This window comes from Pteronotus mesoamericanus, unplaced genomic scaffold, assembly GCF_021234165.1.
Source record: "Pteronotus mesoamericanus isolate MK-2021 breed Mesoamerican mustached bat unplaced genomic scaffold, CSHL_Meso_final contig_48, whole genome shotgun sequence".
Classification (NCBI taxonomy): domain Eukaryota; kingdom Metazoa; phylum Chordata; class Mammalia; order Chiroptera; family Mormoopidae; genus Pteronotus; species Pteronotus mesoamericanus.
The window spans coordinates 3,182,817-3,196,063 of NW_026555180.1; the positions used below are offsets into that span (position 1 = coordinate 3,182,817).

The window sequence follows — 13,247 nt, forward strand, 5'->3', positions numbered from 1 at the left end:
CTGTGTTGACCAGCCATAGGGTCTAACTGGCGTCAGCTTGGCATCACACAGCACAGCTCTATGGATGCTGCCTGGAGCCAGGCAGACCACAGGCCCATCACTGATCTGCAAAGGAAAGACAAATTCCTCAAGCACTGGGCAAGTAAACACAAACTCATGGTTGGGACAGGAGCAACCTATTCTAGTTGGCAAAAGAATTAAAAACATATATATACACATGCATTTTTCAAATGAAAATACAAACAAGTTTAATACCTTTCTCTCCTCTCTTCTTCCTGGTCCGATCTATATGGTCCTTAAGCTGGATTCTAACTTGCCTTTCGTTTGGCTGATCCCTTATAAAAGGGTGTTTCAAAAGCTGCTCTGTGGAGGGCCGCTGCATGTAATTCTTCACCAGGCACCCTTCTATAAAACTAAAAAATTTCTTTGACCTATAGGAGGAAGTAAAAAAGATGATCAAATTTCTACCCCAAAGCTTCAAAATATCAGTAACTTGTAAGCCTGAATCAAAGAAGAGCCTCAGGATCACTGTGAATGTACTGCAAATGCACAGGAATGATGCAGGGGACATAAACAGGAGTTCAGGACATGGGGACCAGGAGCTTGACTTATACACGGTTTAAGGATTATATCAGATGAAAGAAAAAAGGCCACAAACAGAGTCATGAAGAAAGTCTGATTTAAATGAATTAATGTTGTTTGTTAATCATTTAATTGCAGAAGTGGAGGTGGCAAGAGGGTATAGGGGAGGTTTTTGCTAAAATGAAGGCAGATGGAAGAGAGATGTCTGGAACCTGAAAGACAAGGACAACATAGAAAATAAGAGAAAGAGCCAAGTAAGTGACCAAATGCTGGGGCTCTAGAACTTGTTAAAAAGACATTTCAATCAGAGTCCCCAAATTGGTTTATTTATTAGTTCATTATGTTTAATGTACAGAGGTGGAAATAATAGTTTTGAAGGGGGCGGCGACACTATCATCGATGCTTATCAGGTCAGCCACTTTGATTTTTCACCAAGAGATGCCTGGTTCATGAGGATGCCACCCCTTGTCTGGGCCCAGACAATCTCACCCATCACATGTCCAAGACTCGACTCAGGCCTCATCTCTCCCGGTAAGCCTTTCCTATCAACACTCCACCCCACACACCAGGTGAGAAGCCTTTCTTCTAAGGCTATCTGTACTTAACACACTGTGCACTTAATGTTTGTCTCCCCTGTTGGTTTGAAATGACACAGGTCAGAAACTGGTTCTTGTTTTTCAATTTGTCAGCAACGCCAATACTGAGTATGGCAGACCACAATAGGTACGTAATAAATTTTTGTTGAATGAATGAGTTATTCAGTCTTTAAAAATGTGATTTAGAAAATTAGTTTAATTCTTTCCAATGACTTCACTGTTTTCAAGAATCGCTTTTGTTGCCCTGTATTTCCATGCAAACTATTTTTTTCAATTCAACAAATATTTATGCATCAATAATTTACATTTGTTTATGCTAGGTTCTTTAAGAAATACAGGAAATAAAGTGGAGGATATTTAAGTACACACAATGGCAGATGTACCATCAAACTTACAGAGGAAGACAAAAAGAACAACTGCTACAGTGGGTTAGACATTAAGGAAAAAGAGAATCTTTGATATTCCAAAAATGGGAGAGGAAAAGCCATCATTCCAAAATGAATGACTTGAATAGAGGGAAAAAACTGTTAGGAATAATAAATTGTTTTCTGATGCCAGTATGGAAAGTGGAAAAGAATAGAAAAATAGGTTTGGGTAAGCTCAGAGAAGGGCCCCCAAAGTCGCTAAAGGAGGTTGTTACTTTATTCTGTGGTTAATGAGGAACATGGAGGATGCAGTGTATTGCTCTAACAGAGACTCCCAAACTCAACTGCCCACAGGATCATTTTTGGAGTTTATTAAAAATACAAATACCTGGATTATTTCTTAGACCTAACAAAGCAGAAATTTTGAGGCTGGAGCACTAAACTAAAAGATCTCAAAGGGATGCTCACGTCCATGCCTACAGATTAGCATTGGGGAAGCAATGATCTGTAATATACTCTTTAAAATCAACTACCACGTTCTGCTAGACGAGAGTAAATCGATCATCTTGGAAGCCACTTCTCCAAAGACAGTAACTTACACATGGTAGAAAGAAAGACAGCAATCATAAAGGAAGGAAGACTTTATGTTTTGCAACCACCCTGTCCCTTTAGAAAACTTGGATAATATGAGAACAATGGATGAAAACACATCTAATCAAGTTTAGTTGGAGAAAGTTGGAGTAAGACAAGGAGGAATTTATTGTCGTATACATTTGTCTTTTAATATCACTGTATTATGCACACAGTGGATAATTCCCAAACTGCACGTCATGAACAGAAGCATCAGAGTGAGTCCAGCTGACAAGACCCAGAAACTGTGAGGCACCTTGAAGACAGAGCATTAACTTCCTTTAATAAAATCTGATAGAGAAAAAGAAATGAAAAGTGAGTACTTATTAGTTTTGTGAGAGCCAGATAAAGTGTGACCCCAGCCTCACAGCTTCTTTCTTGGTAATGTCCACTATATGCACTGGTGTCCCTAGGGCTGGCCACCCAGGGATGTCCAGTTATGTTTTAAAACAAGAGACCATTAAGGCTAAAATCTTTGCTACTGTACAACCTTAAAAAACCTCTCTAAAAATTGGCAACCTCAATTTTATGAGTTGAATGTGATTCAAGAAGAATACTAAAAGAATGAGAAAAATAGTATTAACAAACAACAGATGGGGAAAGGATGGTAGAATGTGTTGGGAGAAAGGACAGGGAGGGATATGGAGCAGTAGGAGAGAAACAAGAGTGAAGATGTGCGTGTGTGTACACCCAGAGATGGAAAAAGCAAGCTATAAAACATCAGAAAGTGAACTGAGAAGAAAAGAGCAGACAATAATAGCTAAAAGACCAAATACAGAATGAAAAGCTCAAACTCAAGATCTTCGGCCTATTTCAGAATTGAAGTCAAGAACCAAAGAGGAGACAACATGAATTGAAAAATAGTTTCAGAAAGGAAAAACACAAAACAAAACTCTCACAGGAAGGTGCTAGTAAGATACCCATAGTTGAGCCCAGGAAAACAGGAGCAGACAGAGGAGTGAGGGCCCACAGGCACAGGGAGTTTGAGTGCAAACTAGAACTGATAAAAAAGAACTCATAGTGCAAGAGGGAACACACAGACACAATTCTCAGACAAAAACAAACCACTGCCCTCTGCCTTAGTAATTTAAAAATTAAATCAAACCAGCGTTTTTTGACACTGCTGAAAGATCAGTGAAGATCATCATTGTCTCCCTCCACAAATATAAATTTTTGTTTGTCAGGTAAATGAGAACTGCAGGGGAAAGAAAGGTGGCAGCCCAAAGAGGAAGGACCCTTCCTGTAATGTGTTATGCTGGAATGAAAAAGAAACATCTAACTTTAATGTTTTGCAATAATAATAGTGAGTACTGCCATTAATTTTAACATCCTATTTCACCTGAAGAACTGTAAGTCAATACAGCCTTGATTTTTAATGCAAAAATGTTTAGGAAAATATTACACTTAAAAGTGTGTTGATGTATTAAAATGGAACATTCTTCTTTAAACATGTTATGATGTTTCATTACGGACACGTCACTATTTTGTAATACAAAGAGAATCTAGCAAGGAAAACAAAACAAAAAAAAAATAACACTTTCTAATTGGTGTTTTGGGGACACTGGTTTTTGTGTTCTTTGTGAATCAGAATGGCCAGAATTTTGCCTTGGAGTTAAATTAAAAAAGAACAATTTAAAAAAAAAGAAAAGAACAACAATAACAACAACAACAAAAAAATTCGTAGCTTACCATTTTTTTGACTTCAGCCGGGGAGGAGGGTTTCTGGGAATGAGAAACAGTGCTCTCATTGGATGCATGTCACAGAGAGCTGGGGAGAGGAGATGGTTGTGTCAGTATGGCACTTATTTTACTCATTCTTGATATCTAGGGCTCAGTCATGTATCAAAGGTTCTGTCCCATCATGTGATTGATATGCTTTATGTCAAACAGACTAGACAACTAGTTATGAGCCCTAGGGCAACCCTGAATTCCCCATTTAAACAGGAAAATATAAGGAGGACCAGTATAATGACAAAAATATACAATTTCAAAAACGTTGAAAACTTTTCATGAATAAAAGATAAATATTGATTCAAAGCTTTAGAAGAATTAACATCTTGAGTTTCTTAACCATCTATAAGATTACAGTGAAAACAGTTTTATTATCAGAGGGTTGCCTGGAACTCAGGAAGCAGACTTAAACCCTCCAGAAATGTCGACTGTTCATTATTATAGCAATTATTACTATGAAACAGCAAAACTGTTAAAGTAAAATCGAATTGTTTAATTCTGCACAATTACTGTTTGTACTCCCACCACTTGCCCAATAAAGGCATGCTGGGTACACATGTACACAATAGGCAATGTGCATTTTCACATGTTTGTTTATCTTCAATGAGAATCTTACAAGGCAGCTGGGAAATGGGAGCCAAATGTATATATAATACTATTTCCACTATAGGGGAAAGAAAAACCCAAGACAAAGGATCAGGCAATACTACTTCCCAGTCTCAGTTCCTCAGAAGAAAGCATGAGGAAACATATGGTATTCATGGCAGATATCCATTTCTGTATTGCAAACTAATTCTTGGCTGTTGGTAACTTTTTTCATTCATTCAACAAAAACTTACTCAGCAACAACTATGTACCAGATTTACACATTCTTGGTGTATACATCTTTATTAGGGGAACCAGCAGAAAATGCTATTTTTTCCCTATTCTCTGCAATTCTACCACATCCCTGATCAAAAAATCAATTTTATGAAGTTGTCATTTATTTAATCCAAAGCAGAAGCAAAACTGCCTAGGAATACCAAAAAAGGTCATTCTACAGATTAAAAGTTTACCTCTATTTGCAAAGTCAAAACACTATACTTAAATTTGATGTGTTAAGACTGGTTTCACTGAATATTAAGTTCAAATTATAAAAAGAAAAATTACTGTTTATTATGTGATGTCACCATAATTTCAGGTCACACATCTGAATACAACCTCAATAAAGAACAGTGTAGCCTACAGACCTCAGGGAGATCTCCAAAAGGGATAGTATATACCAGAAATTCCTTTTACATCCAAAGCTTCACTGTATTTGTGATTCCTTCATCTATATGCCCCACCAAGAATGGCTTTCTTTCATCCAGGAATGAAGCCTTTTTTTTTTTTTTATTTGAAGCCTTGAAGCTAGGATTAAGTTACACCTAACAATTGGCTATAAAGAACGTTACTTACGGGGAGCACCTTCTGCCATCTCAATGGCTGTAATGCCACAAGACCAAAGGTCACTCTAAAAAAAAAAACAGAGCAGTATGTTAGGATAGCACATTAGTAATGAGGCCACTAGCTTAACAATGCTAGTTATTCACATAAATGATATAAACACATTCTTTGATGTATAAACTGAAAAGAGGTTTGCCAGGAAACTAAAAGCACAGATACATTTGTGAGAATACCTTCCAAATGAATAATAAAATACAGGTAACACTGACTTGTTAATCAGAACCATTCATATCTATGAAAGAACTAGAGATGGTCCATGTGAAAGCTCTCTCTTGCTGCCCTCCACATGCTCTGCTGCTCAGTGTGTTTCTTCATTTCTTTAGAAACATTCAATAATTTAGACTCCTGGCCCTGATATACATTTACACTTATGTGTTATGTTAACATTTCAAATTGAATAAAGATGTTGAAAGTTTAAAGGTTAGAAAGCACTCTATATTAAAAGCCCACAGCTGAAGTAATAAAATCTACCACAGCTCACTACTATGAGTCATGCTGCTGAGTCGCTCCACTCTCCCTCAAACTTAGTAAGGGGTGAACAATAAGTAAAGTGCTGTTCAGTGCACAGAATATTTTCTTATTTTTAAATTTTGAATTTTAACTGTATTCCCCACTCAAATGTAAGTTCCATGAAGACAAGCATTTTTGTCTGTTTTATTTACCTTTGGGTCCCTGGAATTGTGACTCACATGTGGTAAACACTCAATAAATACTGGATGACAAATGAATAAATGATTATCAGCCAATTTCTTAAAATCCAAACAAGATTTTTTAAAAAGTAGATAATGGACAATTACTATTATTACCATTCTTTTATTTATATGCTACCCTAACAAGAATAACTTAAAGTTCAAAGGTTCTCTAAATAACCTATAATTATTTACAGAGTTCAAACACATATATTTGATTACAACAATAAGGAGAGGTCCACAAATTTCTCCCTTGTTTTCAGGGAGTTTTCTATACTACGAGGGTGCAAAGGAGGGGCTTTATCATCTTGACCCAGTGACCAATCTCAGCAGCATCAGCGGGAGGACAAACAAATGTTCTATGCTCCTTGATATTGTACAACATGGACCACATATCTCCTCTGAGATAATGTCACTAAATATAGCAGAGTATAACTATGGATTTTCTGCTTTTTAAAATTATTTTTTATTTGTTTATGTATGAAAATATTTTGAATATATTGGAAAATGTTTGCAAATTTTAGAGATATAAAATGATGTACTAAAAAGTAAAAAGTCACAATGTCCACTATCTATTTTTAAATACTTCAGCAAATAAACATATTAAAATTCCTCTGCACCACATGCTTAAATTGAATTTCATTAATTGGGAATTTATAATAAATACTGAGGTACACTGCAGAATGTTATGAACTCAATTTTGAATATTATTAACAGGTACAATAACTACTCTGACTCATTAAATAAGGCAAGGGAACTTTTTAAAAATATAGTTTGGGCTAACTTATTCAACCTGAGCCTGATGATCAAACCTGGGCGTTATATCAGGATCAAAAAAATGTATTATTGATATATGTCCCTAGAGGTCACTCTAATAATTTAAATACACGTGTACCAAATCAAAGCCGTAAAGCTCTTTAACAATTTCAAGCCATTGTTACATATTCTGACAATTTAAAAAAATCTGATTATAATATATTCTTCAAAATAAAAAGGAAGAAAACAGGGCAGAATCAGTTAATATGCTCATGACCAAAAGTTCTGTGCACAAGCGACCCAGACTGCCCTGAAAACAGTGCATTACTTAGTAAGGAGAAGACAGGTGGTGATGCAGAATAAAAACAGAAGAAAGCATCTAAATTCTGTGCTGACCAAGTTGCACCTGCAACAGGGTGCCCATGTCATCCTCACTGAGAAAGAAGGAAGGGATGAGGGGTGTAAAATTTGTAAGTACAGCCCCCATCCCTCAGGAATGGCAGTGACCCAGAGAAGGCCAAGCAAGCGGTTGCCTCTTACTCTGTAATCATAGGTGGCATCCGGATTTTCATCACAGGCGATGACCTCAGGAGCCATCCAGTAGGGTGTGCCTATGAACGTATTTCTCCTCCCAACGGTCCTGTCAAGCTGAGCACTCACACCAAAATCAACTAGAAGGAAGAGAAACAAAGGAAAAGTAAAACACAACTAACAAACAAGGAAAATACAACAGTGAGAAAAGTAAGGAAAGGGTGCCTTCAGAGTAAACTGAAACAGTAATACTTCATGGACATGCAAACTCCTCAACGTCACCAACAATGATAAGAAGCAACTTTCCAGAGCAGAGCCAACAAGATCCTCTACCAGTCTGGAAGCTGATAGGCATGGAATTTGTAGCCTCCCTGAGCTTCCACTACAGAGATGTGACAGCACTTGCAGGGGTACAGATTCAACTTCTGTCTTCAGGTCATCCTTAAAAACAACTACCTGGCCAGTTATCATGGTGAATGCCCCCTCCCCTACCCCCGAGGACAAAGACTCACAGGCCACGCAGTCAGTGCAGTTACTGCTACCTGGACAGCACTAGTAATCTATCACCCAGAGATTACTGAGGGACTGTCACAGACTTTGCACCAGGGGGCAATGCAGGGAACACACACAGCTTGCTGCATTGTTAGGAATGAGCACCATTCTAATACCTCCTCTCTCAGCTTTGAGGGGATTTTCCAATTGAGCAGACTATTCCTCCAAAGACGACCAATCAATGCAGGCACTATGTAAGAGAGCGATGATTCAGATCTTATTTTTAAAGTGTAACTATTATGCCTACAATTTTTGAAAGGTGGGCTAAATTCTTAAAGGCATAAAGAAGTTTTTTACGATGCCTTAGTGGAAGAAAACAATGCTAATTCTGTTTTAAAATTTGACAGAACTATTTTATGAAAGTGGGATGAGAGCAAGTTCAGATCCAGATAAGGGAAAACAGAAATATAAAAGAACCATTATAAAACCATCTACAGGAAGACACTGTGAGCTCCATCTATCCATTCATCCATCCATGCATCCATTTACCGAGCACCTACTACATTCAAGGCACTATGCTAGGTGCTGGGTAAGAATACTCTGGGAAATAATTCAGTCCTGGTCACTGTACACCCAGAACTTACATTTTGGTAAAGGAGTCAAAAATATAAGTAAACAAATAGCTTTATAATTATAAATTGTGATCATTATTATGGAGGAAACAAGGTGTGGGACCCAAAACAGATGAGAGGGTCAGGTAAGGCCTATGAGAATGAGGAAAAAACTTGTAGCTTCCAAACTGGGGAATAGTATGTGAGAAAGCCCTGAGTCAGGTTCCAAGGAAGTTAAAAGTTAGTGACTAAGGAAGAAGAGAGAAGTGAGGGTCGTCACAAAATGAGGTAGCAGGGGCCATGGCTTTTTATGAGCCATGGTAAGAAACATGAATTTTGTTGAAAGTAAAACAAAATCATTAGTGATCTTTAAGCAGGAAAATGGCATGATGTGATTTAGATACTTGTCTGTCTACTACACAGAGAACAGAGCAGAGGGGAGAAGCATGAGAGAAGGGAGATGGAGCCAGGCTAAGCAATATGCCCAGTTTCCAATTGTTAAATAGAGCAGAAACAGAAAATGTGGAGAGTAGACTGAACTTTTGCCTAAATGCAAACAGGGCAGGGACTACTGCTGGTCTGCACCAGGTACAAGTATGAGATCCTGTGGTACATCCATCACGTACCAAGTTTCACCTCTGCATTCTCGGTCAGCAATACATTCTGGCCCTTGATGTCCCGGTGAATCACATGATGGATGTGAAGATGTGCCAGTCCCTGAATAGGAAGACAGATCTGAACTTTAGTTCTTTACCGCTGTAAGTAAATAACCAAGAACACACCCTTTATGACAAAGTGTATGTGTAGGCCAAAAGGTTCTGTGAACCACATTTAAAACATACAAATTCAATCTTAGTTCACTTCCAGGAAGACATCACCCCTTAATACTACACAGATAGAAAGAAGCACCCACCCTCCAACTCACAATGGGTACCCTTGTGAGCAACTTCACCACTTTCTAGCTGCCCCTTGAAGACACGCTGTAGATTACCATCTGCACTTTCACTGCTATAACTTATGCTATTTGTGTACATGGTAGTTCCTTTCCCATGCTACACCCCTATCTTTCAGTGGGTGACCCTGTGATATATTTGAACTAGACACATCCCAGGGGAAAAGCAAAGAGGGATAATGGGGTTTAAAGTTTGGCCCTGAACATTGCCTGGTTTTCCCAGCACACAGTGACAAACTGCTAGCTGTTGATCAATCTCACCTCTACCCCAAGTATAAAATATTTTGCCAAAGGAGCTTTGTGTTCAAGTATTTCTTTCCCAAAGAGATAAACTCTACTGGTCTATGGTGCTTTTTGATGACCGTGTATCTGTAAGGAAGCCCAAAAGTATGTCTCTTATGAAAGGTGGAGCCAAGAATACAACCACATTTTGCATCCTAATATGGTCTAAAAGATAAAAATGCACCATTTTCACAACTTGTTCCATCTTGAGCTAGAAATCTAGAGCCCACCTTTGTAAGATCACAAGCAATCTATTCACTCTGAAAGGACTCAATTCAAAAAGGGCAGATTAGACATAAGGGTTTGATTTTCCTGTTTAATTTTTTATGGGTTTTACTGTTAGCATGACTTTTTTGGCTATGAATTAAAGAACAATTGTTTTTCTAGCACAGAGGTTTCTAAATAATCTGTCACTAGTCTGCTTGAGAAACAGAACAGAATGTATTTGATGGCTCTGTGTACTCTTCCACCACACAGGATATGCAGTGTTCTACCACAAAGCACTGATTAGGGAAAAAGAGCACTAAAAATATATAGTATCTTAGTGCTATAGTTAGGAAGAGTCCCTCCTTTCAACATGAAATAACTTTGAACACCAAAAGAAGAGACCAAAAAATATATAGCTTCCCTAATTCTCTTATATTTTCTACTTTTATTACTTCAGTTCATTTTTCATTCTCTAACTTTATACAAATTCCCTTCTTACACTTTTATAGGATTATTTTAGCAACCAACACAAATACCCATGTGTTCCCAGACAAACGTGACCTGGGTACACACTTGTTCCTTATGAGCAATAAAAATGAGAAATGTCTCCTTCCCTGTGCTACTATGAAGGATGGCAGCTTCTGCACTGACACTACTTAAGTTGTGGCTAACGGGGTCTTAACCAATGTCAACCCAAGTCATGACTGCTCTGAACAATGAAGACACTTTTGCTCGATGGAGTACCTGGGAGGGATGGAATGTTTGTGTTTGACTGCTCTCATGCCAAAGTCAAGCCACATCACTCTTCCTTAGAAGAGATGACAAGTCCAAATACACAGAAATACCCATTCTGGACCAAATTTAATCAATTTTTCAAAACTAGGAAACAGTTTTCCTGTAACTATTTCACTCATGGACACAGAACAAGTAGCAGTCAAAGGCTGTCCTTCAGTATTGGTTATGGAAGGCCGTAAGTGACCATACTCTATTAAAAAATACTTTCTACAAAAATGCATATAACTGCCGTTTGGACCGTGAATGTGGAATTGGGCTGGAATAAATGTGCTGGCTCAGTCCATAAAAGTTTTGATCTCAAGAGTTTCAGTGGGCTAGCCTGAGACAACTTTTCTACACGCTCAAGACTCTCAACCTTTTCAGGGATTTTAACACAGCAGCACCTGAATCTAACATCCACTAAGAAATGAGAATGTGTTTTACCACTACAGACATTATCCCTGGCCATGTCTTTGAGATCCCAGGTTATCTGCCTGGGGGTGGTTGCTCTCCTTTCCCATGAGAGCTCACCCGCTTCCGACCATATTGCCTTCTCTTTACCAAAACTGACTTTCAGTGATTCCTTCATGATAAATACACACCAGCTTTTGATGCCTTGACCCTTCCAGAGGCTTTTTTTTTTTTAAGTTCATTTAGATTCTGGAAAAACTCCCATTCTAGATGAAATGTAGATGATGGAAACTCTCTATTCACATGCTCAGTGAGGTGGAAAACACTTGCTGCATCTCAAAAAGATGTCCATTAAGCTACTATATTCGTTGAACAGGGGTATCAAACAACCTGGGCTGCTTTTTAATGATGCCTGAGGCTAATGGTGATAAAATAACTAAATATACTTATTAAATATAATTATGAAATATACATATTAAATAATGCTTGCCTGTACATATAAAAGCATGTAAACTGTCTATTTAAAGTACATTTTCTGCCTTGGACATTTATACTAAAACCTAGTTCTCCGCTTGAGAAATCCAACACTGGAATTATAGACAGGAAAGGTATGTGTAAGTGTGTGCATGTAACAGAGAATAATGACAACTAATTCTTAACATTAGTTGTCTCACATTAATATTAATGTGACTCATATGTCACATTAGATGATTCATATACACACAGCCTGGTGAACTCTAGCACCCATACTCTTAACCAGAGCTCCCTCCTTGCCAACCAGGCTACGAGATTTAGTTATTAATATAACAAACACCGAGCTCCATTGCAGCAATGCCGGGCAGGGTACTTACTTTCTCATTTTTAGACTCTGTCCTTGGTGAAAGAGCCCTGATGTTTAAATAATGAAATCTGAATATGATTATAAATAGATGGTTCTCATACCTCAACCTCACAACTAGTTTTCTTAAGAGAATTCCCTATTTTCAAGGGCTGTGTAAAATATCTAAATAAAAAGAAATTAAAACTTATCTCTATGAATTCTTCATGACATTTTTAAAACCTGCAGTCCTCTATGAAACTTAAATATAAAAATTGGGGTAAATTTACCTACAAATAAAAAATAAAGTACTATTTTTTTTATTAGTGAGAGAAGCATAACAATTAGGTTCCAGTTTAACTCTATATTACTTATTTTTAAAATAAAGGTGGAGGTAAATTAAATCCAACCATGTCATTTAAACGTGTAATACAGTGAAAGAGAAAGTAAGTAAAGAGAAAACTGCTGGCTGACCAAAAAAGACAGGCCATTGGTAACTCACAGGCACTTTTTAAGTATGAAATACTAAGAACCTTCTGCCTATGCTGTCAGGATGGTTCTGCTACTAAAAGGAATCATTCAGAAGCTGCTGTAACAGTAGTTCCGAAACTACTAAAGTCTAAGATCATAAGCAGCTTTCTAAGTGGCTGTAAACAACATTAAACATTAGAACTTTTCCTCGTAAGTATTGCAAGAGATTTCGAACAGTTAATGTCAAAGTCCACAGGATGATTTTGAAAGCCAACATTCAGCACCATTAATACTGATTCATAAGCTCAGACACAGGATTCCCATAAAAACAGGAGCAATCATTTCTATTCTTCTTCATTTTGCTTTTCTTTTTAATACTTGGAGACGAATTCAGGGAAATACAGAAAAAAATATTTTTTGGTTAAGTCTACTTTCTTTAGATCCTTGCCAAAATACTATAATCTTTTTTTTTTAATTTATTTACTTTTCAAATACATTTGTCTCTGCCTTCACCCCACTATAATCTTTATATCAAAACCATGATATAGCTTAAACTATCAAAGCCAGCCAGCAATACAGAGCCTTAGTTGTCATGAAAATAACACATACAGTTATAATTAATGTAAGGAAATACTTCAGACAAGGAAAATGAAAATAAAACACAAGATCGCATGCGGGGCACAAGAGCCATCCATGCCTTGTCCTTACCCTCAGGATCTCTCTGGAGATATAAGCTATCCAGTCTTCTTTGAGTGTGTTCCCTTTGGTGTTCTTCACAAGGTCTGTGATGGACCCGGCCCCACAAAACTCCATAACAAGCTATAAGGCAGAAAAGACACACTGTGACTGTCATATCCCAACAGTC

The 13,247-nt window shown here is 37.5% G+C and overlaps 1 protein-coding gene across 39 annotated transcripts in view; it reads right to left on the reverse strand.

Moving 5' to 3' along the window:
* Nucleotides 1-13,247, reverse strand: part of MAP4K4 (mitogen-activated protein kinase kinase kinase kinase 4) — a 234,604-nt gene that overhangs the window by 87,645 nt on the left and 133,712 nt on the right. For all 39 annotated transcript variants that reach the window (XM_054578022.1, XM_054578017.1, XM_054577997.1 and 36 more), the window contains exons 5-10: nt 13,091-13,201; nt 9,095-9,185; nt 7,375-7,505; nt 5,342-5,396; nt 3,863-3,941; nt 256-431 (exon numbers count right to left, since the gene is read on the reverse strand). In XM_054578022.1, the coding sequence (XP_054433997.1) occupies nt 256-431; nt 3,863-3,941; nt 5,342-5,396; nt 7,375-7,505; nt 9,095-9,185; nt 13,091-13,201 (643 nt within the window). The remainder of the gene's footprint in view (nt 1-255; nt 432-3,862; nt 3,942-5,341; nt 5,397-7,374; nt 7,506-9,094; nt 9,186-13,090; nt 13,202-13,247) is intronic.